General features: G+C 48.6%; 1 protein-coding gene across 1 annotated transcript; it reads right to left on the bottom strand.

Annotated features, from left to right (window-relative positions):
- Positions 1–723: 723 nt before the first annotated feature.
- REELD1 (reeler domain containing 1) lies at positions 724–11,893 on the bottom strand. The gene is given in 10 exon segments (XM_070416929.1): positions 724–870; positions 872–1,375; positions 2,147–2,210; positions 2,715–3,027; positions 3,590–3,599; positions 7,263–7,428; positions 9,062–9,118; positions 9,120–9,276; positions 11,663–11,773; positions 11,776–11,893. Coding segments are annotated over 10 exon segments (1,608 nt in total). The 5' UTR covers positions 11,855–11,893.
- Between the last annotated feature and the right edge of the window lie 10,202 nt (positions 11,894–22,095).

The raw sequence follows: 22,095 nt of genomic DNA, 5'->3' as shown, positions 1-22,095 counted from the left end.
AGTTCCCGACTACTCTGACTTCACCCTTGCGCTCACCTAGCCCCGTGGTAGGCAAACTGCGGCTTGCAGCTTGCGAGCCACATGCGGCTCTTTGATCCCTTGAGTGTGGCTCTTCCTAAGCCTTGGGAGTACCCTAATTAAGTTATTAGGGTTAATAACCCTAATAAACTACCTATATAGTTTAAGTTTAAAAAATTTGGCTCTCAAAAGAAATTTCAATTGTTGTACTGTTGATATTTGGCTCTGTTGACTAATGAGTTTGCCGACCACTGGCCTAGCCCAATGATCAGAGCCGGGTCTGAACTCTAGTTCTTTGGGGGTGGTTTAAATGTGTGAAGCGAGAGTTACAGTTCTTGCTCTTGCAAGAGACGCAACCCCACATTCCTTTTTTTTTTTTTTTTTAAGAGTTAGAGGAGATGAGGCTGACACAAGGAGGAGAGACACAATCTTTATTTCTGTGGGCTCCTTAAGGCAACAGAGGAAGCCGAGAGGCCACTGGAGTCTAGTTAATGAGCAGGTTATACAATATTCATTGTGTTGAGTTCAACTCTTCAAACAGAACGTCTAATTGCAAAAGGAGAAAAAGCAGCTAAATACAGTTGTTGAAACAACAAAGCTTGGGAAGGACTCCGTGCTTCCTGCACTAACCGCGAGCTGACAGCACCCAGCGGGCCCTGTGTCCCCAGCTCTTCTCATTAGCTCTGTTCTGAGCCACTACAGGGTCTAAGGAGGCCCCTGAGAGGCTGAGACGACGGCTTCTCCGAGGACTGTTTTCTTGCCATCCACAGAAGGGGTGATCCAGTTGTATTCAGCTTCGACCAGGACACAGCTGTTCTTCCCAAGCTGCCTAACATGCACAGCCTCACCCCCCGTCACTCCTGGCAACCGCACCCCCTGCAGGCTCCCTGAAGGACACCTCTGTCCGCTTGTGGCAATACTGGGTGCGCAGATAGCAAAGGCCAGCAGCCAAAACCATGCCCAAGGTGGCCAAAAGGCAAAGCAGGATTCCCAGTTGGAGAGTCTGGAGCTGGATCCCCGAAGGGGCATGGGCTCCCTCTTGTCTGGCCTCGGGCCTTGGGTGGGTCTTCCTGGGGTAGCCCACTCTGCCTTCTCCATTTCCCTCCCCCTCTCTGAGCTCCTCATGCTTTGACTGAGGCAGAAAGCTGGCAGAGGCCCCAGCTGCCTCCGATTGGCCAGCAGCAGTGAGTGGCCCGGGAGAGGCCGAGCTGTGGGAGACAAGTGTTGGGTTGGCTGCCCCAGCCCCAGCCCCAGCCCCAGCCAGCATTCCAGAAGACCAGAGGTGCTGAGGGTAGGTAAGATGGATGGTGTCCATGCGAGGCCTCATCACGGTCCTGTTAGAGGCCTCCACCTTGTCCTAGAAAAGCAGAGGGGAAGTCAGAGGGGCTGGTCTTCACCCAAGCTGCCACTGAACGTTGCAGCCTATCTGTGCTCTTGAAAGAATTCCAAGCAGCAGCTGAAAACCCAGTCGTGTGCCTGCTCCTACAAGAGCTCAGAGTAAATAGCCCGACTAGATAAATATGCACGTGTTATTGATGGGGATGGGGTGGCTAATGGAAACCCCACAGAGAGCACGGAGGCCAGTTACAAGAACAAACTTAGGGTGGCCACCAGACCGATATGGCTGGTTGTCATCGCCAGTGGCCGACAGCTTTGAGTTGTCTTTTTATGCTAACACCCATGTAAGTGGGACCATTTAATCTGATAAATCTGAGTAAGAATATTATACCACGTTTTACTTTGTGTTCCTTTTAAGACTCCAAAGGAACATTAATTCACTGGATATGTCTATTTTATATTGGCCATTTATCCAACCTCTGGGACTATGCATGGTCTTATAAGGCCAATGTTATGAAGCAGGGGTTGGGGGCAGGGAGGAGAGAGGAATTATTAACCAAGCTGAGTGGAAAAATAAATTACTAACAACATCAATTTCTACAATTGCCAATAACTTCAGAGACAAAGGCTGGTATTGGTTGGTAGAACGATGCTGTGTATACATTATACCCTTGCCTCCTTCTCTCTAGCTTTGGCTACTAGGCTAGTAGCTCTTATCTCCCAGCCTGGACCTTCCCACTCTGAGTTCAACATACCAACCTCACCCTCCATGCATAACTTGGGCTGTTACCTGTTCACTCCTATCTGAGGACAGGCAAATTTCTGATGAATTGAAGCCTAGATCATCCTGAGTCCTAAAGGGAAGAATGGAGGTGCTGAGAAGAAGTCACTAGATCAAAAAGCAATTTTTCCTATCACTGTTGTGTATACTGATAAAGTCAGATTGCCTTGAAAGATGCCTGAGTTTGGAGTTGGGGGCTGAATGGAGAAAGAGGTGAGTGAGGATGGCAGCAAAGAACTCACTGACCATTTTTATCTATTACTTTATATAAGTGTATATTTATATATTATAAATACATATGTCTAAAATATAAAACTTATATTTATGTTTCATTTTATTTATAGCAGCATGTCAGAGCCCTCACTCCGTCCAAGAGAGTACACTTTGCCCAGGTGATTATCATACCCAGCTCTTTTGACCAGTAGCCCTTCTACAACCAGGGTTTCTCATACACTGAAGAATAACTATGGTTGAGATCCTTTTCTGTTTGACTCCAAGAAGTTCACATTTCCTCAGCACCCTTGTGTGTGGAGTCAACCCACAAAATTGCTGACTGGCCCACCCTCTGGCCCATTACCTGTGGTGGGTACTAGGGCTGGAAGCAAAGCCCTCGGTGGACAATCTCCTGAGGGCCACGAGCCTTTCCAGCTGGCGGACATCCAGGGAGGGTTCTAAGGTTGGGTTGCTGTCCGCGCCGGCTGGCCAGCCACGGCTGTCTGCAGTAGCTGTGTGTGAGGACGGTTGGAACACAGCCTCTGCATCCCCAGGAAACTCTGACACCGCAGTACTGGCAGGAACAGGACCGAAGCTGTCCTCTTCTGCAGCCCCAGCGAGGGCAACAGCAAGAGTCTCTGTGCGCTGCTGCCCAAGAGTGACAGGGAGACTGGGAGCTAAACAGAGGCCCACAGACACCACAAAGAGGGAGAGCGTTTCATGGCATTGATCAGCACCAGCAAATAAATGGGCAAATACTCGAGACTTTGATGTGCCTTGAGGACAGACCATTAAGTGTGAGCCACTCAAACGTGTTAATATAAAAATTATCTGACCAGTAATGCAAGCCCTGACCAAGCAACAAAGCACTCCATTTCTCTTTTTGTTAATCCTCACCTGAGGATATTTTTTTCATTGATTTTTAGAGTGAGCAGAAGAGAGGGAGGGTGGGGAGGCGGTGGGGGAAGAAACATCGATTGGTTGCCTTCCACAAACACCCCAATTGGGGCTGGGCATTGAACCTGCAACCCAAGTACTGGCCCTTGACTGGGAATCAAATCCACGACCCTTTGGTGCATGGGCCAACACTGTAACCACTGAGCAACACTAGCCAGAGCAAAGCACTCCATTTCTTAGCTCTTTTTAGAGTAAATTGCTGGACTTCTGGGCTTGTGTATTCCTAAATCACCAATCAGGGAATATGGAAACCACTGCATTTTTTCTCATCTCTGCCAAAACCTGCTTCTAGCTAGAAAAAAAAGTGAAATCTCATAAATCAGATGTTGAACAGCCCTCGATCTTTCTAGCCATGTTAGTAACACGAAGTTTCTGGGCTCTGGCAGTGACTTTAGCCTCTGCTGTGAGATCACTGCCCTGCACTGCCCTCCACTGTCTCGTGTCCCCTCTGTGACCGGCTGACACGACAGCCCAGCATCAGAAATAGCTGCACACAGTGCAGTGAGCCAGTGTGGGTTTCGCAGTCAGATTATTGTCTGGATCAGCGGGTTCTCAACCTGTGGATCGAGACCCCTTTGGCGGTCGAACAACCCTTTCACAGGGGTCGCCTAAGACCATCCTGCATATCAGATATTTACATTACGATTCATAACAGTAGCAACATTACAGTTATGAAGTAGCAACGAAAATAATTTTATGGTTGGGTCACAACATGAGGAACTGTATTTAAAGGGCCAGGAGGTTGAGAATCACTGGGATTGTGCTCTCCACTCTGCTAATTGCTGGAGGCTTTGGGCAGGCCCTCCCAGAGCATCATTTTCTTCATTTGCAAAATGGGACCGACAGCAGTCCCCGCAGCGCGTGATGCTGAGGGGGTGATGTGGGTCGTGGAAGGAGCACGACGCCCTCCTGGCACAGACACACGGTGCCGAGGGCCTTCCTCCTCGATAGCTAAGATGATGGTGATGGGGTTCTCACAAAGTGTTGGCAAAGTTTCCCTGCCCAGGGCTCCAACTGGGTTGAGTTGAATCTTTTTATTTGGGGGGGAGGGGGTGCTACTTTGTTCCATTGACTTAATCACTCAAAAACACTGAGAATGAGGTGAAAAAATCAATAAACCTAACACAGAGTATGACAAAAATTCTGACAGTGTAAAACTCCCACCTGAACTCTGAATGCACTCAGACATCTGCGGGCCCACTGTGTGCTGGGCACTGCCACAGGTTCGGAAGGGGTGACTTGTTTCTGAACTGAAATCTAGGAGAGGCTCTTAGATGTCCAACCTTGTCAACGACATTGTGGCAACAGCTTTAACACCAGAGTTAAGGAGAATGGGAAAAGTTTCACAAAGGAGATATCTGAACTGCCCCTTGGAAGATAAATAGATCATCATGAGGCACAGTCCGGTTTGAGGAAATGTCGGAAGGCAAAACATGGAGACATAAAAGTAGGTCATGTCAAATGAGGTCGGGCAGGACCCCAAAGGGTCCCAAGGGTCTGTTGGGAAACGTTTGAGAAATACAATATGCTATCTTCCCAATGTGAAAATTCATAATTCCCACTGACCTGTTGAGGTCGTCTTATGGTTAAGAAATCTATTTCATTTTGTTAGATGAATGACACCTCCCCCAACATACACATAGACACACACACACACACACACACACACTCCTTTATCCTTTGAGAAACACTAGGGTTTGTGTAGAGCAGCAGTTCTCAACCTGTGGGTCACGGCCCCTTTGGGGGTCAAACGACCCTTTTCACAGGGGTCGCCTAAGACCATCGGAAAACACCTATATAATTACGTATTGTTTTTGTGATTAATCACTAAGCTTTAATTATGTTCAATTTGTAACAATGAAATTGGGGGTCACCACAACATGAGGAACTGTATTAAAGGGTCGTGGCATCAGGAAGGTTGAGAACCACTGGTGTAGAGGAAGAGGCAGGAAAACAGGCTGGGGTCGGAAGGGGAGGAATGTGAGCAGCATAATCAGGCGTTACCCGTAGCTGCTCAGACTGGAGTGTTGGACCCCCTAGGGGACAAGGTTCCAGCAGGGTCAGCCAATAGGGACGTGGCAGGGCCATCCGGAGGCCCCTTCCTGAAGCCTCACTTTTACTCAGGCGCATTAAAGGAAGCATGCCTGAGATCAGAAAGCCACATTTGCATGATTTATAAAATAAAACATGAGACTTCAGACACATGGTGGGCTTGCAGCACCTTCTTCAGGCCACACGGAGAGGTTTGCTGCGCTTTTAGGAATATGCTGGTGGAGAGGCTGGAGGAGCAGCGCTGGGGGCTGGGAGAAGACAGAGGCTTGGGGCAAAGGCAGCGTGTGGAAGGTGGAGGCCCAGGGTTAGCCCAGGGTCTACCAGACTGAGCAGTCAGGGATTCAAATTGGATCCCGGGCATAACAAGTTAACAGAGAATAAAAGAAAGAATAAAGGAAAGTGGGATTGATTGGATTAAAGACTAGATTTTCTGTGCATCTGTTCAGAGCACTTAACTAAAATTCAATAATGAAAATGAATTCCATAGCACCAGTAATTTTCTGGTAGGTGAAGCATTCTCTAGCTGGTTAATGTTTTTGTTTTTTTGTTTGTTTCAGAAGTTCATGGGACAGTGGGGTCTAAAATCACATGGTGAGCAGGGAAAGAAGTTTCATTGCCATCAACAGACTGATTCCTGGGAGTGTTCTCCAACCCAGGCTGCCAAGAGCCATCTACGTACTGTGGAAATGAACAATAAAAACTGGATGAGTTCTTATTGAAGAAGGAAGAAGAGGAGAAGGAGGAGCAGGAGAGGGAGGAGGAGGAGGAGGAGGAGGAGGAGGAGAAGTGATCATTTCTTTCTTGAGCTCCTCTGCAGCTTCAGGGTTTGAGGAAAACCACTGAAATATTGTGATGATTGGTAGAGTTGGGGGTGGCAGAAGGCGGTTGCTATTTTTTTGTTTTATTGTACAGTTCTAACTCTTCACCCTAAGGTTCAACTTAATTTGGGTGGTTGAGTGGACAGTGTTTGTTGCTACAAACACAGCAACTGGGCACATCCCCACCTGGTAACGGCTGTGTTACTGTGGTAGGCAGTGAGAGGACATGAGCAGAGCAAGGAGGATGGGCCAGGTACACAAGGTCACCAGGGCCAATAGTCCTGAGTGCCTAGCAAAGGACAGTGTAGGATGGGACCTCACCAGCACGGTGCCCTTTCCTCTCCTGGTATACCGATGGTCATGCGGTTTGGACCCCTGACCTTTCCTCCCTCGAGATAACTTCTAGGCCTCAGTTGTATTTCAGCTCCAGGCTCAGAAAAGCAACAAAACCAGACCAGTGACCCCAGGGCTGACCTCAGGACCAGCTGCATTGAATAATGACCCCCTGCCCTGGTGCCAACCAATCAGTGGAGACAAGACCCCGAAAGGACACACCTGGAGAGCTGCTGAATATTCTGTTAAGATCTCCCCCTGGCCCTCCCCTAAAATCTCCACCCTGAAAACCCCTAAGCAGAGGGTCAGTACCCCTCCCACCCCAACCTACCCCTGCCTTTCCCTTCACCTCCCCCACAGCCTCCCCAGGCACAATACCATTAGCTTCCTAACTCCCAGGCTCCCAGGGCCTGCCTTTGCCTCTATAACTTGTTTCCTCAGTGCATTTCTTCTACGAATTACTTCTTCCATTTCTGTGAGTTTATAAATAAATGTTCTCCTATAGTTTGAATTCTTTCCTAGCCAGAACTCAAGTACCCAGGTTGCTGAACCCAGGTCCGGTCTGACCCCACTGGTCTAACACCTGGAGCCTTTCCTGTCGCCTACAACATTATCACGAATTGCTGCCATCGGCCAAGGCGGGTGACTATTGCTTGTGTTGCAGAAACTGGAAACTAATAACTTTGAAGTGAAAATAGGTAACTCTAAATTAGACTGCCAACCCGGCTAGTGAATACAGCGGCCAGCGGTACCTGGGGCAGGTCTTTCCTCCGCATCCTCCGCCTCCGCCCCCGGGTGGGCAGCAGTGAGCCGGGCTCCACTCGGCCATGGGGAGGGGCTCCGCTGCTCCTCTGCTGAGACACAGCCGGCGACTCGATCCTTGCCCAGTAAACGAAATATGACTGGACGACTGATAAGCTGGGGAAAGACAGCAGGGTGATCAAGGGTTTAGTTTTCCTTAAATAATACCACAGGCCATCCTACTAGAAAAGAAGAAACGAACAAACAGATAAAGAAGAACAAAAGTCTGAATTGGAAGAGCCAGAGAGAGATGACAGCATTGCCCCTGGAGCGACTTCATTCTTTTTAAAAACAAAAACTCAATAGCAGCGAATAATGAAAATAGGAGAGGATAAGCACAAATCAATAAACATAGTCATTAAACATTGAATTTTGACTAAAAGGTGTCTTCTTTAACTGTTCAGACTCAAAAGGTTTTATCTTTGACTTTATTAATAGCCACTTCTGGTATATTGTTATTTAAATTACGCCATCAATTATAATTCTGTTGTACAATTGCACAATTCTATGTAATTGCAGATTCTATTGAAAATTAGAGATGTCATTAATAAATACTCTAAGCAATATTTTGAATACGTATGCCTTTCTCCAGTAAAAGTCAGTTTCATAAACATTCTCTCATTTATCCTCCCCAAAATTTCACCAAGGTAGTAATCGAATTATTGGCAAGTGTCATTTTTCTCACTGCAAATATTCAGAAAGCAGTTATACAAATGTGATTGATTCGCTGGGGCCATCCAGAGAGTGAAGGTGCCCGTAAGAGCCACGGTAGGGGACTCGACACATGGTGGTTGTTGTGGGAAAGGACCGGGAGGTGAGAGAGCGTGGGGCGACTTTGGGAGCCGCTTCTGACCAAGTGACTTAGCCCCTTTTCTGCCAAATGGAGATAACAGCTTCTAAACTAGTTCCTGTGGCAGCTGAGATGGTAAATCTGAAAATAGAAATGAGATGCTTTGGAAAACAGAAGTAACTGTACAGGTTTAAGGACTTCACACCCCACACACCCCTGCATTTGGACCAGAACCAAAAGCTTGGCAGAAGCTGGGTCACCCCAGCAGCCACGTGGCTAAATCATCAGAGCCCGGGGTTCTCCTCCTTGCTGTTCTGCCTGCAGCGTTAGGACATGAGGAAGGGATGGAAAAGGAACCCCCAGGGTGGGGGCCACAGACCTCATCCGTCGCTGTCCCCAGTGCCGAGGGAAGCATGGGGTCTGGGTGCTGCCACCCTCAGGCACAGCCTCCCTCTTACACACCTGAGGGGGTGGGGAAAAGCAACTGAGGAAGAAAGGAAACACACCCTTCCTTAAAAACAGCAATGAAATGCTCTTTCTTTTTCAATGCAAGTGTCTCATTTTGAGCGATGCTGCAGCTTACGCGGGGCTCTCTGTTGCCAGGCGCTGTTCTGAGCTGGTTGCCTGCAGGGCCCTTCCCTGAGGTGGTGCTGCCATTGCTACAGGGGCAGAGACCTCAGTGGCTCTCCCTGGGCCGCGGAGGCCGCTCTCCCACCAGCAGCTCCCTGGTCCTCGGCTGAGAATTCCCTGGGAGGTTGCCCAGGATTCCTCTGTGCGCAGGGAGGAGGGGAAATCGCACACTTTCTGGACCACGGAGAATGGAAAGGAGGGGAGATGGGGCAAATGCTTTCCGTCCCCCGCTGCACAGGCTCTCTAGCTGGGGTAGCCGCAGTGAGCCCGTCCCTGTCCTAAGGTGGCCGGAGAGGTGGGAAGGCTAGTGACTGAGGAGCAGCGCGTGGCTCTTAGAGGAATCGCAGGTCCCGCACGGGCTGGGCAGGGGCCTTCCACACGAAGGACCGGCTTGTCAGCGTGGGTGACTGTGTCCGCCTCTTCAAAACAGCTCATCAGTCTGCAGTGAGGAGGAACGAGCAGGAAAGGGCCGGCTACTTGATGATCGGACGCTCTCCGGGCCTGAAGTAGAAATCCCATGAAATCACGACCGCTCCTCACAGTCACTGCAACAGAAGGCGTGTTCCAGGTGAGCGCACCTGGCGCAGCGCCACGTGCGGATCTTACAGGGGCGTCCCCCAAACCAAAAGCGTCATGCTTGGGGCCAGCCCCCAGAAAATGAACAGCTCATGGGGGGGGGGGGGGGGGGAGACACACAAATGGATGTGATATTTTACACCCAAATAATCTCCATTTGGATCAGAGAAATGTAAAAATCACATACAAAGGAATTAAACAATTAAAAACAATGTTTTAAAGTATATACATTGAAAAATCAATAAAATATATTTTAAAAAATAAAATATATACATTGGAGTTAGGAATGCCTCTCTCTCTAAGCCAGCGGTTCTCAACCTGTGGGTCGCTACCCCTTTGGGGGTCGACCGACCCTTTCACAGGGGTCGCCTAAGACCATCGGAAAACACACATATAATTACATATTGTTTTTGTGATTAATCACTATGCTTTAATTATGTTCAATTTGTAACAATGAAATTGGGAGTCACCACAACATGAGGAACTGTATTAAAGGGTCACGGCATTAGGAAGGTTGAAAACCACTGCAAGCAAAACCCAGTAGCCATAAAGGAAAAGATTATTTTTTTTAAAGATACTGCATATGGAAGAAATCAAAAGACAAATGGTAAACTGAGAAAAAATATTTGTAAGATACAAAACAGACAAATATACAGAGTTACAGTGAATCCATAAAACAATAACAAGACCCAAAATTATGAAAGGACTCCACAAGAAATAAAACAAGCTCAAACATAATTGTAAACATAATTATAAATGAAACACCGTTTTATTCCCATCGTGTAAATAAACTTAAAACTGTGTCATCATAGCCACACTGATTGGACTACAGGAAGAGGGGAGCACTCATTCACTAATGCTGGGCCTCTAAATCCGGCAACTCCTCTCGGGGGCAACGGGGAAACATTTTCCAGACTTCAAATGCAGTCACCTCTGGTTCACCTGCGACGTGGATGGGCCTAGGAACCTTATAGCAAGTGAAATAAGTCAGGCCCAAGTGACAACTATTTGCCGGAAGCCTGTCCATCCTTGCTGCTTGACATAGTCGCTGCAGGAAAGAAACATCTACACAGCATATGTTTCAATGGACCTGGCATATATAGCATACTGTTCTTAATATGTTTGCTCCCTTTAGCGCCATGTGTTTTAACCAAGGTCACCTCTCCGAGAAAGGTTGTTTCCCCAGGTGGGGATCTTTCCCTGAGGTTAGGGAGGGGATACAACCCCTTAATTAAGTGCCCAGGCGGGTAGTTAAGCTACATGGTCTTTACTCCCTGGAATGGAGATGAGAAACACCTTAACCCTTGTAATAGAAATTGACAGGATTAAAATCGGCTGGTATAAATACGGATGTAATAAGACAATAAACGTCAGATCCTCATCAGTTCCTAACCAGAACTCCGACCAGAACTTTGGCTGGAGATCCTGGCTATAGGTCCTGACTAGGCTGCTGACCAACTGAAGGCTGTCTTCGTGTCATTCCTTCTTCGCCGACTCCGTCCATACCTTTGGGGACCCCTGGACCTGCTGGGATTGGACCCCAGCAACTATTGAGTGATTCCACTTAGTATATGAGAGACAGAAAGATTCGTGATTGCCAGGGGCTGGGGGAGAGGGAAGCACCCTCTTACTGGTGCCTCTCTCTTCCCTGGCTTCCTTCCCCTCCTCCTCATCTGTGCGTCTGGGGATCACCTCCCAAATAAACTCCCTGCACTTGGATTCTTTCTCTGCTTTTGGAGGCCCCTGAACTAAAATAGTGGGAAATGCTCTTTCACGCCTCAAATAATTTTAGTTTTAAATAATGAGGAAAAAAGTATATTTTACACATCCAGATACACAGGATACATGAAGTTTGTTCAGGGTAACTATATTATGTCTTATACTAAGGACAGAATAATTTTTAAAAAATATATACTTTATTGATTTTTTTACAGAGAGGAAGGGAGAGGGACAGAGAGTTAGAAAAATCGATGAGAGAGAAACATCAATCAGTTGCCTCCTGCACACCCCTCACTGGGGATGTGCCCGCAACCAAGGCACATGCCCTTGACTGGAATCGAATCTGGGACCCTTCAGTCCGCAGGCTGACTCTCTATCCACTGAGCCAAACTGGTTAGGGCACAGAATAATTTTTATAATAATGTTATTTGTGCCCTCCTCCTGTAAAGATGAGTATCAATATAGAGATTAGCTATGTGATAACAAATATTTTGTGCTTGTCTTTGGCTACTTTATTGATTCTTAGGATTAAGCCAGAGTTTAGCCCAGGAAACTCCTGGGGGGACAAACCAATTTGGAATTTGTCACTGGGGCCCCGAGGCTCCCCGGGGTGTCTCAAAGCCTCTCCCGTGGTACCTGGCACTGTGTCACCTGGAGCGTAGGAAGACCTGCAGGTGTAGATGGCTATGTGGTGGGGCCTGGGGTTCCGCGGCTGGGCCTGGGGGTGCCGGGGCTGCGTGTCCTCGCTCCGTGGGAGAAGGCAGAGGAGCAGGAAGCCAGGCCGAGGGCGGCACAGACCCAGCCTGTGAGGGCAGTGGCCACTCGCATCCTGCCCTTCCCTGCGTCACAAGAAACACCAGCTTCAATCCAGATGCTATTTACCAAAGTGACATGATGTCTTTGTGAATGTGACTGACCTGAGTCCCTCGCTGCCTTTAAGCCCAAGATCCCTGGAAGGCTGCCTCCCAGATTGCAAGCACTCAAGGTCAAGATCAAAGACACACCACGCTATTGGGAGTGTTTCATTTCTAAACACTTAAAAAAATCACCTTTCTTCCTTTAATTTTCTCAAAAGTCCAGACCACTTCTTTTTAAAAAGATTTAATATTTAAGTTGAAGAAATAAGACAAGAAAATAATTATGCTCTATTGCGAACTCCTTATAGACTATCTGCTATCCACAGTCAGGGTGAGCTATAGTTGTTTAACACATTATTGCTGAAGCGAGACACCCAGTATTCCAATACGGTCAGGCAGCACGGCATATGGTAGCTTGGATTAACATCTTATCTCTATAATTGCAAATCACAGTTAAATGCTACAAAATTCTGCCAACTCTCAATTACTTAGAGGTCACTGCTGCATTCCCAACACGTTGACAGCTCCTGTTCTCCCTCCTGTTGACTGTTTTTAGTTATTTCACTACTTTTTCAAAGAGGAGATGAGCAGAAAAAGTTATAACCAAAGGGAGCCACTCTACACCTTGTTAAATATAGTGGCAAAAAGAACTGGCTTGGGAATGGAATAAAATGATTGGATGAAATAACATTGACAGAGTAATTTTCATTTGTGTTTGCCACCTTGAATGACCATCAACAAAAAAGAATTCAAAGTTGACTGTGTAAAAGAAGTTCACAGGTGAAAATAAAGTGAGAGATAGCTAATAAGACAGATAAAAAGCTCTCTGAATAAATATTCAGGACTGTCAGACATTCTTTTTTAAATAGCTATTTGTTTTTATAGTCATATGCACAGATATTTTAAAAATTATAATATTTTTATCTAAGAAGCAATGCAAAGCAACAATAGCCCTCCTTTCTAGTGAGTTGGTTTTAAAAGATAAAAATAAAATGTACTCCGGAGTAAAAATTTGGTGAAACTAGTTATAAAAGCAATAGATTAAAGAGACCATCCATACAGCTAAATAATCAAGTGTCATCCAATCCTATCTTATCCTCCCATGCCATCACCACCACCTTCTACACTGACCAGACAAGGGAGACAGGAGCATGATTTATAGATCAAATCTCTTAGACTTAAGAGTCCTTCAGACAATACCTTTCTCTGCTAGGTTTGCTTTCCATGATGCAAAAACCTCTACATCACAAGGCACCATCCTACAGCTTTCCAGAACATCTACACTAATAAAAAAGAAACATGGTAATTAGTGTATGACCGCTACCCTTTTCATTGGCTAATCAGTGAGTATATGCAAATTAACTGTCAGCCAAGATGGCGGCCGGCAGCCAGGCACTGAAGTGAGCATGAGGCTTGCTTGCTGCGGACTCCAACGTTCCCCGTCTCACTTGCCAGCCTCTCAGTTGCAACTCTAAGCAACTGTGTACTATGTTGCAAATAAGAAGGTAAACAAAACCCCAGAAACCGGCGGACGGAAACCCAGCCGGACCGAAACATTGTATCCATGTTTTCAGCAGCGAGGCCTCAGAGCTAAAGCTGGCCCAGAATAAAAAAAAAAAAAAAGAAAGAAAACAAGGAGCGGTTGGGAGCTTTAGTCACTCGCCACCCAGAAAAGAGCCCTCAGCCCCTCACCCAGACTGGCCAGGCACCCCAGTGGGGACCCCCACCCTGATCCAGGACACACTTCAGGGCAAACCAGCCGGCCCCCACCCATGCACCAGGCCTCTATCCTATATAGTAAAAGGGTAATATGCCTCCTGGCACCGGGATCAGCGGAGCAGCAAGGCTCCCGGCACCGAGATCAGCGTGACAGGGGGCAGCACCCAAACCCCCTGACTGCTCTGCAGCTCTGTGTGTGACAGGGGGCGGGGCCACAACCTCCCTATCTTCCCTGCTCTGTTCGTGACAGGGAAAGGCGCCCCAACCCCCTGATCAGCCCTTCTCTGTGCCTGATAGGGGGGAGCTCCCCAATCCCCTGATTGCCCTGCGGCTCTGTGTTTGGCAGGGTGCAGCACACCAACCCCCTGATCGGCCCTGCTCTGTGTGTGACAGGGTGCAGCGCCCCAAACCCCCCCCTCCCCATCGCCCTCCCCCCCCCCCCCCACGGGCCCTGCTCTGTGTGTGACAGGGTAGAGCCATAACCTCTCCATCGGCCCTGCTCCGAGTGTGACAGTGGTGGCGCCCCAACCCCCTGATCGGCCCTGCTCTGTGGGTGATAGAGGGTGGCGCCCCAACCCCCCTCCATGGGCCTTGCTCTGTGTGTGACAGGGTAGAGCCATAACCTCCCCATTGGCCCTGCCCTGAGTGTGACAGGGTGCAGCGCCCCAACCCCCTGATCCGCCCTGCTCTGTGTGTGACAGGGGGTGGTGCCCCAACTCCCCTATCGGCCCTACTCTGTGAGTGACAGGGGGGAGCTCCTCAACCCCCTGATCGGCCCTGCTCTGTGCATGACAGGGGGCAGCGCCCAACCCCCTGACTGGCCCTGCTCTGTGAGTGACAGGGGGCAGCGCCCCAACCCCCTGATTGGCCCTGCTCTGTGCATCACAAGGGGTGGCGCCGCAACCTCCCCATTGACCCTGCCTTGAGTGTGATAGGGGGTGGTGCCCCAACCCCCCAATCAGCCCTACCCTGAGCGTGACTGAGGGTGGAATCGCAACCTCCCAATCCGCCCTGCTCTGTGCATGACAGGGGGCGGCGCCCCAACTCCCCAATCAGCCATGCTCTGAGCACGACCAGGGGCTGCACCTAGGGACTGGGCGTGCCCTCTGCCACCAGGGAGCAGGCCTAAGCCAGCAGGTCGTTATCTCCCGAGGGGTCCCAGACTGCGAGAGGGCACAGGCCGGGCTGAGGGACCCCCCCTTTCCCCCCGAGTGCACAAATTTTTCTGCACTGGGCCTCTAGTCTAAACTAATAAAAGAGAAACATGGTAATTGGCGTACGACCGCTACCCTTCCCATTGGCTAATCAGCGTATCCTTATGCAAATTAACTGTCAGCCAAGATGGCGGCCGGCAGCACTGAAACGAGCAGGGAGGCTTGCTTCCTCCAGGAACTGCAGACTCCAACGTTCCCCACCTCACTTTCCGGCCTCTCAAACTTTCTTAAATAGTTGCTTTCCGGCCTAAGCAACTATTACTATGTTGCAACTAAGAAGCTAAACAAAAGCGGCTTTCAGCCAGCCTGACCGCAACATTGTATCCATGTTTTCAGCAGCGAGGCCTCAGAGCTAAAGCTGGCCCAGAATAAAAAAAAAAAAAAGAAAACAAGGAGCGGTTGGGAGCTTTTAGTCAACTGCCAGCGGGAAAACAGCCCTCAGCCCCTCAGCCAGCCTGGCCAGGCACCCCAGTGGGGACCCCCACCCTGATCCAGGACACCCTTCAGGGCAAACCAGCCGGCCCCCACCCGTGCACCAGGCCTCTATTCTATATAGTAAAAGGGTAATATGCCTCCCAGCACCGGGATCAGTGGAGCCTCGAGGCTCCCAGCACTGGGATCAGCGTGACAGGGGGGAGCGCCCAAACCTCCTGATCAGCCCTGCTCTGTGCCTGATAGGGGGGAGCTCCCCAATCCCCCGATTGCCCTGTGGCTCTGTGTGTGACAGGGTGAGGTGCCCCAACCCCCCGCCCCCACGGGCCCTGCTCTGTGTGTGACAGGGTAGAGCCATAACCACTCCATCGGCCCTGCCCTGAGTGTGACAGTGGTGGCGCCCCAACCCCCTGATCGGCCCTGTTCTGTGGGTAATAGAGGGTGGCGCCCCAATCCCCCTCCACGGGTCTTGCTCTGTGTGTGACAGGGTAGAGCCATAACCTCCCCATTGGCCCTGCCCTGAGTGTGACAGGGTGCAGCGCCCCAACCCCCTGATCTTCCCTGCTCTGTGTGTGACAGGGGGCGGTGTCCCAGCTCCCCTATCAGCCCTGCTCTGTGAGTGACAGCGGGGAGCTCCTCAACCCCCTGATGGGCCCTGCTCTGTGCGTGACAGGGGGTGGCGCCGCAACCTCCCCATTGACCCTGCTTTGAGTGTAACAGGGGACGGTGCCCCAACCCCCCAATTAGTCTACCCTGAGCGTGAGTGAGGGTGGCATCGCAACCTCCTGATCCGCCCTGCTCTGTGCATGACGGGGCGGCACCCCAACTCCCCAATGGGCCCTGCTCTGAGCCCGACCAGGGGCTGCACCTAGGGATTGGGCCTGCCCTCTGCCACCCGGGAGCAGGCCTAAGCCAGCACGTCGTTATCTCCCGAGGGGTCCCAGACTGTGAGAGGGAACAGGCCAGGCTGGGGACCCCCCCCCCCCCGAGTGCACAAATTTTTGTGCACCGGGCCTCTAGTCCTATATAATAAAAGGCTAATATGCAAATTGATCAAACAGCAGAACAACCGGTCACTATGATACGCACTGACCACCTGGGGGCAGATGCTCAATGCAGGAGCTGCCCCCTGATGGTCAGTGCATTCCCACAGGGGGAGCACTGCTCAGCCAGAAGCCTGAGCTGGGCTCACAGTTGGTGAGTGCAGCGAAGGTGGCAGGAGCCTCTCCTGCCTCTGCGGCAGCGCTAAGGATGTCCGACTGATGGCTTATGCAGGGAGCGAGCCTAAGCTGTCAGTCAGACATCCCCCAAGGGCTCCCAGACTGCGAGAGGATGCAGGCCAGGCTGATGGGCCCCCTCCCCCACCCTGCCAAATGCACGAATTTCGTGCACTGGGCCTCTAGCTAAGAGATAATGAACAATGAATCTTAAAGCATATTCTCAGTGGAGGGGACCTGACATTTTCAGAAGGGTCACATAGAAAATGCCCCTGTGCCCTTGTTCAGTGCAAAGGGTGGTCTCCTCTCTCCAAAGGCAGATCAAACACTGACACCTACAGAGGCAGGGGTGAGTGCCACGCCCTACAGAACCCCACCGCAGCCACAATCCTACCCCTTCCCTCCTAAGATCTTGCGATTTCTGCTTTCTCCCAGCACCTGGTCTACCTGAACCCAAGATAGCATGAACTTACCTAAGAGCACACGGTCCTTCAGGTTTGATGGAATTGCAAAGACACGTCCTTTACACAAGTCTTTTCTTCTCCATTGTTTCTCCTCGAATGGGCAGGAAAACAGCTGGCATCCATAGGAACTGTCCCTCCGTGTCTAAATCTGGCCTTAATCGCATTGGTTTTCTCTAAGACCACATACACGCAGTTTCCACATCAACATCATCCATGCCAGTGTAAAGAACTAGACCGAACTGGAATAGGTTGTGCCCATGACTGGCACTGGCAGCAGGAGCCCAATGCCTTTACCTTGGTCTCCCTGTCGAGGGGAGAATGAATGAATCAGCTAACCTCTGCATTCTCTGCTTCGGAGTCAAGGTGGGCTGAAGACGTTACCCCTGGTGAGGTGGGGTTGATGCGATGGCCAGAGAGCCAAGCTTCACAAAAACATTCCACAGCACACTCCCTCCCCTCTATTGCCCTGAAGCTGGAGTTCACAAATTTGGATACACATAAGAATCACCATAGACTCTTGATCATAACACAGAGCCTGCACAGCAGTGGCTCTCAAAGTAGGGTCCCCAGAGCACATCACCAGGAGCACCTGGGACCTTGTTATAAGTACAAATTCCTGGACCCCACTCCGGACCTACTGAATCAGGGGTAGGGTCCAGCAATCTGTGGTTTAACAAGCCTTCTAGGTTATTCCAGTACAAGCAAGAGTTGAGAAACACTAATATAGATTCCCCAGGCTTCTCTCTAGTCCCGTGAAATAAAATCTGCAGGAGAAAGTATTTTAAATCTGCATTTTTATTACACACCCCAGGAGATTCTTTTGACCAGGCAAATTAGGAAAACACAGAGTTGAAGAATCAGAAGAAAGTCAGTCAGTAAACCCACGGAGACTGGAGGCCCTGTCCCATCTGGGATTTTACTGGTAACGATGCTGAGTGTCTCCAAGGACGTTTGATGGATTGCAATGAGAGTTAGCAAAATGAGGATCTAAACACCAAATTTGTGCCAGGCATTTATTTGGACAAAAAACAAAGATGAATTAGACACTATCCAGACCCATCAATATGCACAAGAAAATGGAGGAGACTCAAAAGGCTACATGGTGTATGATTCTATGTTTATAACATTCTGAGAAAGGCAAAGTGATAGGAGCAGAAACAGGTCAGGGGTTGCCAGGGGCAGGGCTGTGGGGAGGAGTGATTGTTTGGGGGATGATGACACTATTCTGAAAGGCATGTGGTGCTCACATAACTGCATGCACTTGTTAAAATTCATAGACTGCGCCCCAAACCCTCACATAAATAAAAACTGTGTATAAATAAAAAAGTAGAACAAAAAAATGAAGGTGACAGATAGACACAAATAACTATTAGGGAAAAGGGATTTTTTAAAGGTGTTAGTTGAGATGAACTCTATGAGAGCCCCACAAAGTTTCACATAGGTTACGTCTGAACTGCATCTTAAATAGCGAGTGAGTTTTTCTTGTCAATGAAGAAAGAACATTCTAGGAAAAGAGGGATGTGTTGAGTACATTGTAGTCTGTGCCCTGACTGCAACCCCTGTAGAGTCTCACGGGTTTGAAGTATGGTCCCTGGGCCAGCAGCATCCCCATCGCCCCGGAGCTCATGAGGAGAGCAGACCCTCAGACCCCACTGAGTAGCCATTGAGCTGGTTTTGGCATTTTAACAGCCAGCCCTTCTCCCCTATGGTTCTTATGCATATTGAGGCCCGGGCACACTTCTCCAGAGCTCATCTGCCCTCATCTCAGCCTGGGAAGAGTCCCCACACACCATGCCACAACCTCCGCCTCTCACCAGGATTGATTGGTTACAGGTGGCAGTTTTCCCAAGACCTCAATCCATTGATAGGACAGCAACCAATCAGGCTGCCTTGGGAATCTGGACTTTTCACAAAACACATTTGAGCTAAAAGATTAAGGAAAGCTAGAAGGGACTAGGTGACAGCAAGCCGAACAGAATTTCACTTCCGAGAGCTTTCCCAACATTCCCCTTCTCCTTGACCGGGTTTAGTGTGAGGGTTAGAAACCTCAATGATGAACAAGAATCATTGATCAGCTGCCTCCTGCACGCCCCACATGGGGGATTGAGTCTGCAACCTGGGCATGAGCCCCAGCTGGGAATCAAACCACAAGTGTTCATACATCAACCAGGGCCACACCAGCTGGGCCTCATTATCTTTATGGACCATTGGGAGAAAAATGGGCTAGACCATAGATATTTGGTCAAATATTCTAGGTTTTTCTGTAAGATATTTTTAGATGAGATTAACATATAAATTGCCAGAATTTGAGTAAAGCAGATTGCCCTCCATAATGTGGGTGGGCTAAATCCAATCAGTCGAAGGCCTTAATAGAAAAAGAAGGGGAGATTCTGCCGGCAGACTGCCTTTGGACTTGAACTGCATCCCTTCCCCAGGCCTCCAACCTACCAGCCACCACTGTATTTTGGACTTGTGTGAGCCAATTCCTTAAATAAATCTCTCTTCCTCTCTGCATACACAGACACACACATCCTATTGGTTCTGTTTCTTTTGTGAACCTTAATACCTATACTGGGGTAGTTATTACCATTGTTCACAAATATTTCTGGTTTTCTCTCCTGGGTCCATGAAAGGATTACACGTTCCTGAAAACCTAAAAGTAAACCATGGTCACGTAACTTGCTTTGGCTAATAAAATGGAGTGAGTGACTGGTACCACTTCTAAGCAAAAGCATTGAAGAGCCAGGACATGATTTTAAGTGTATTTTGGTTAATCCTCACCCTAAGGTATTTTTTTCCATTGGATTTTTAGAGAAAGTGGAAGGGAGAGAGGGAGGGGAGGAGGAAGAGAGATGGATTAGTTGCCTCCCCCAAAGTGCCCTGACAGGGGCTGGGGGCCAGGGATGGAACCTGCAATTCCCATACATGCCCTTGAGCTGGAATTGAACCTGTGACCCTTTGGAGTGTGAGCCGACACTCTAACCACCGAGAAACACTGGCCAAGGCCAGGGCATGATTCTTTATTCTCTCCCCTGTGGCGCCAAGCTTTGAGTCATGCTGATATAGTAGAAACTTAAGGTCCTGCCTCCCTCAGCCTGGGACCAGGGTAGAGCACTAGAGAATCGTTTTGCCATTTCAAAAAAACTGCGATTTGGGGTTGTTTATGACACATCACTCAACATGCTGATTACAATTTTTGATTTTTTCATTGTTGCAATTTCAGTAGGACTATTTGATATGGACAATGAATAGTGATTTGGAATACTATGTGCATTCACATGATGGCATGAGTTTTTCTAAAATGATTGTATGTAAACTTTTCACTAACTGGCTCCCCTTTAGTCCACACTATTGTTACAATATTTTGCCAAACCCACCAGCATCAATTCCATTATAAAACTTGGAATAAATGGAGCCCATATGGAGATGAACATTTTGTAAACAAGACCTCGAGAACTAGTCTAACCAACTGTCAAATGTTTCATACTTTTATGGAGATCCTAGAATGTGTCCACCTTCTAGCTGCTACAAGTCCCGAATTACTACTAAGAAAAGAAAATCTTTCAATAAGGCAGATGAAACAAAACAGAAAATCTGGCTTTTGCTAGATGGAAAAATAAGTATCAAGATGGAGGTTGAACCACATGGGCCTGTGGGGAAATGAGATAAGCAGATGGAGACAATCATTTTCAAAATTATCTAGTCCTGAGGTTATCTGGAACCTCAAGACATGAACATATGGTTGAGATTATCAGATCCATCTAAAGTTGTTCTGATTTTAAAATGAATTCTCAAAATTTTGGCCCAGTTAGAAAAAAAGAATGGATAGCACCACTTTTTTTCCACAAATACCCAAATCTACAAACTCAGTATGGAGGGCATGAACCAGGTAGCATTTACTTCAATGCCCCACTAGGCCTCGCACAGTACCCTGCCTACAGTTGTCATTCACTAAGTGCTAAATTGACTTCTGTTACCACTTTCTCAAACCCGCCATCCCCCAGACAAGGGAAGCAGACGAACAGAGGAGCAGGGCAGACATCAGTTAGTGTCACCTCCACTGTCCTGTCCCCTTTCTTGCCTGTCCACACCTGCAGTCTTGGCCCCACTTTGGCAAACTGAACTCCCAACTGGTGAGTCAAAGCGGGTCAGTTGACAACGTAGACACTCAGCGCTGCACGGCTGTGTACGGTACAGGCAGCAGCTATTGGAATGAAAGTAGTTGCTGGACATTCAGACCCCAGAGAGGCCAGGACTAACCCTGCAACTCGTCGAGTGTAGTTCAGCTCAACAGCGATAGGGTCAGTCTCAGTAAAGGTGCTCAGAGCCATGCTGGCGAGTACAGGACCTCCAGAAACAAGGTCACCGGAGACAAAACTTTGTCTTCCTTTTGGCAACAATGTCTTTTTGTGAAGAGAAGAATGGTTATGCAGTTTGGCTGTAAAGAATAGTCCTGGCCACAGAATGGGCTGGGATTTACCTCAATAGAGGAGCTAGCCAATCCTTGAGGATCATGTGCTCTGAGGACAAAGGTGTCCTCCACACTCAGGGAACAGACCGGCCTTCGGCCTGGAATGCTGTACCAAGGTCGCTGGTGTCAGGGCAATTCTCAGGCAGTTTCCCCCCAGAGGTTGCTCCTCTTCTTACAGGTTAGTATAGCCTCCTGGGCGATAAACCATACACAGCAAGTCAATGCTGCCGAGACTTCAGAACTTGAGGAAATCCCTTAGTCACTTGTGACTATTTGTCACATAATTAAGCACACTCCACATTGCCCTGAATAAAAAAGCTTAAGCTGTAAGCCATCTCTCAGTCACATTCCCTTGCTGGATGCTGAGATGAGAACAGGAAAATCATACCACATGTCTGCCATCTGTATTTGTACTTGTCAACAGCTCTGTTTGGGGATAAACAGTTTTGAAGTCAGAATCAATTCGACTTGTTGGAAGATTAGCCAAGGAACAGCTCAGAAGACCAAAACAGAACATGAAGTCAAATAGTCTAAAAAATTAAGCACAATTTCTGTTTCTCACTCAACATTCCGTTTTGTCGCAGAACAAAGAAAAAGAGCATAGCAGCCAGGGTTTGGGGGCAGAGAATATATGTTTACTCAAGTGAAAAATTATTCAACTTAGAACAAATGCCTTTGCTGTGATGCAACTGGAA

This window comes from Myotis yumanensis, unplaced genomic scaffold (assembly GCF_028538775.1).
Source record: "Myotis yumanensis isolate MYYU_CA2020_CCGP unplaced genomic scaffold, mMyoYum1.0.hap1 SCAF_5, whole genome shotgun sequence".
NCBI classification, from domain to species: domain Eukaryota; kingdom Metazoa; phylum Chordata; class Mammalia; order Chiroptera; family Vespertilionidae; genus Myotis; species Myotis yumanensis.
The sequence above is the reverse complement of the archived record's forward strand: the minus strand, read 5'-3'. Positions and strand labels throughout refer to the sequence as shown.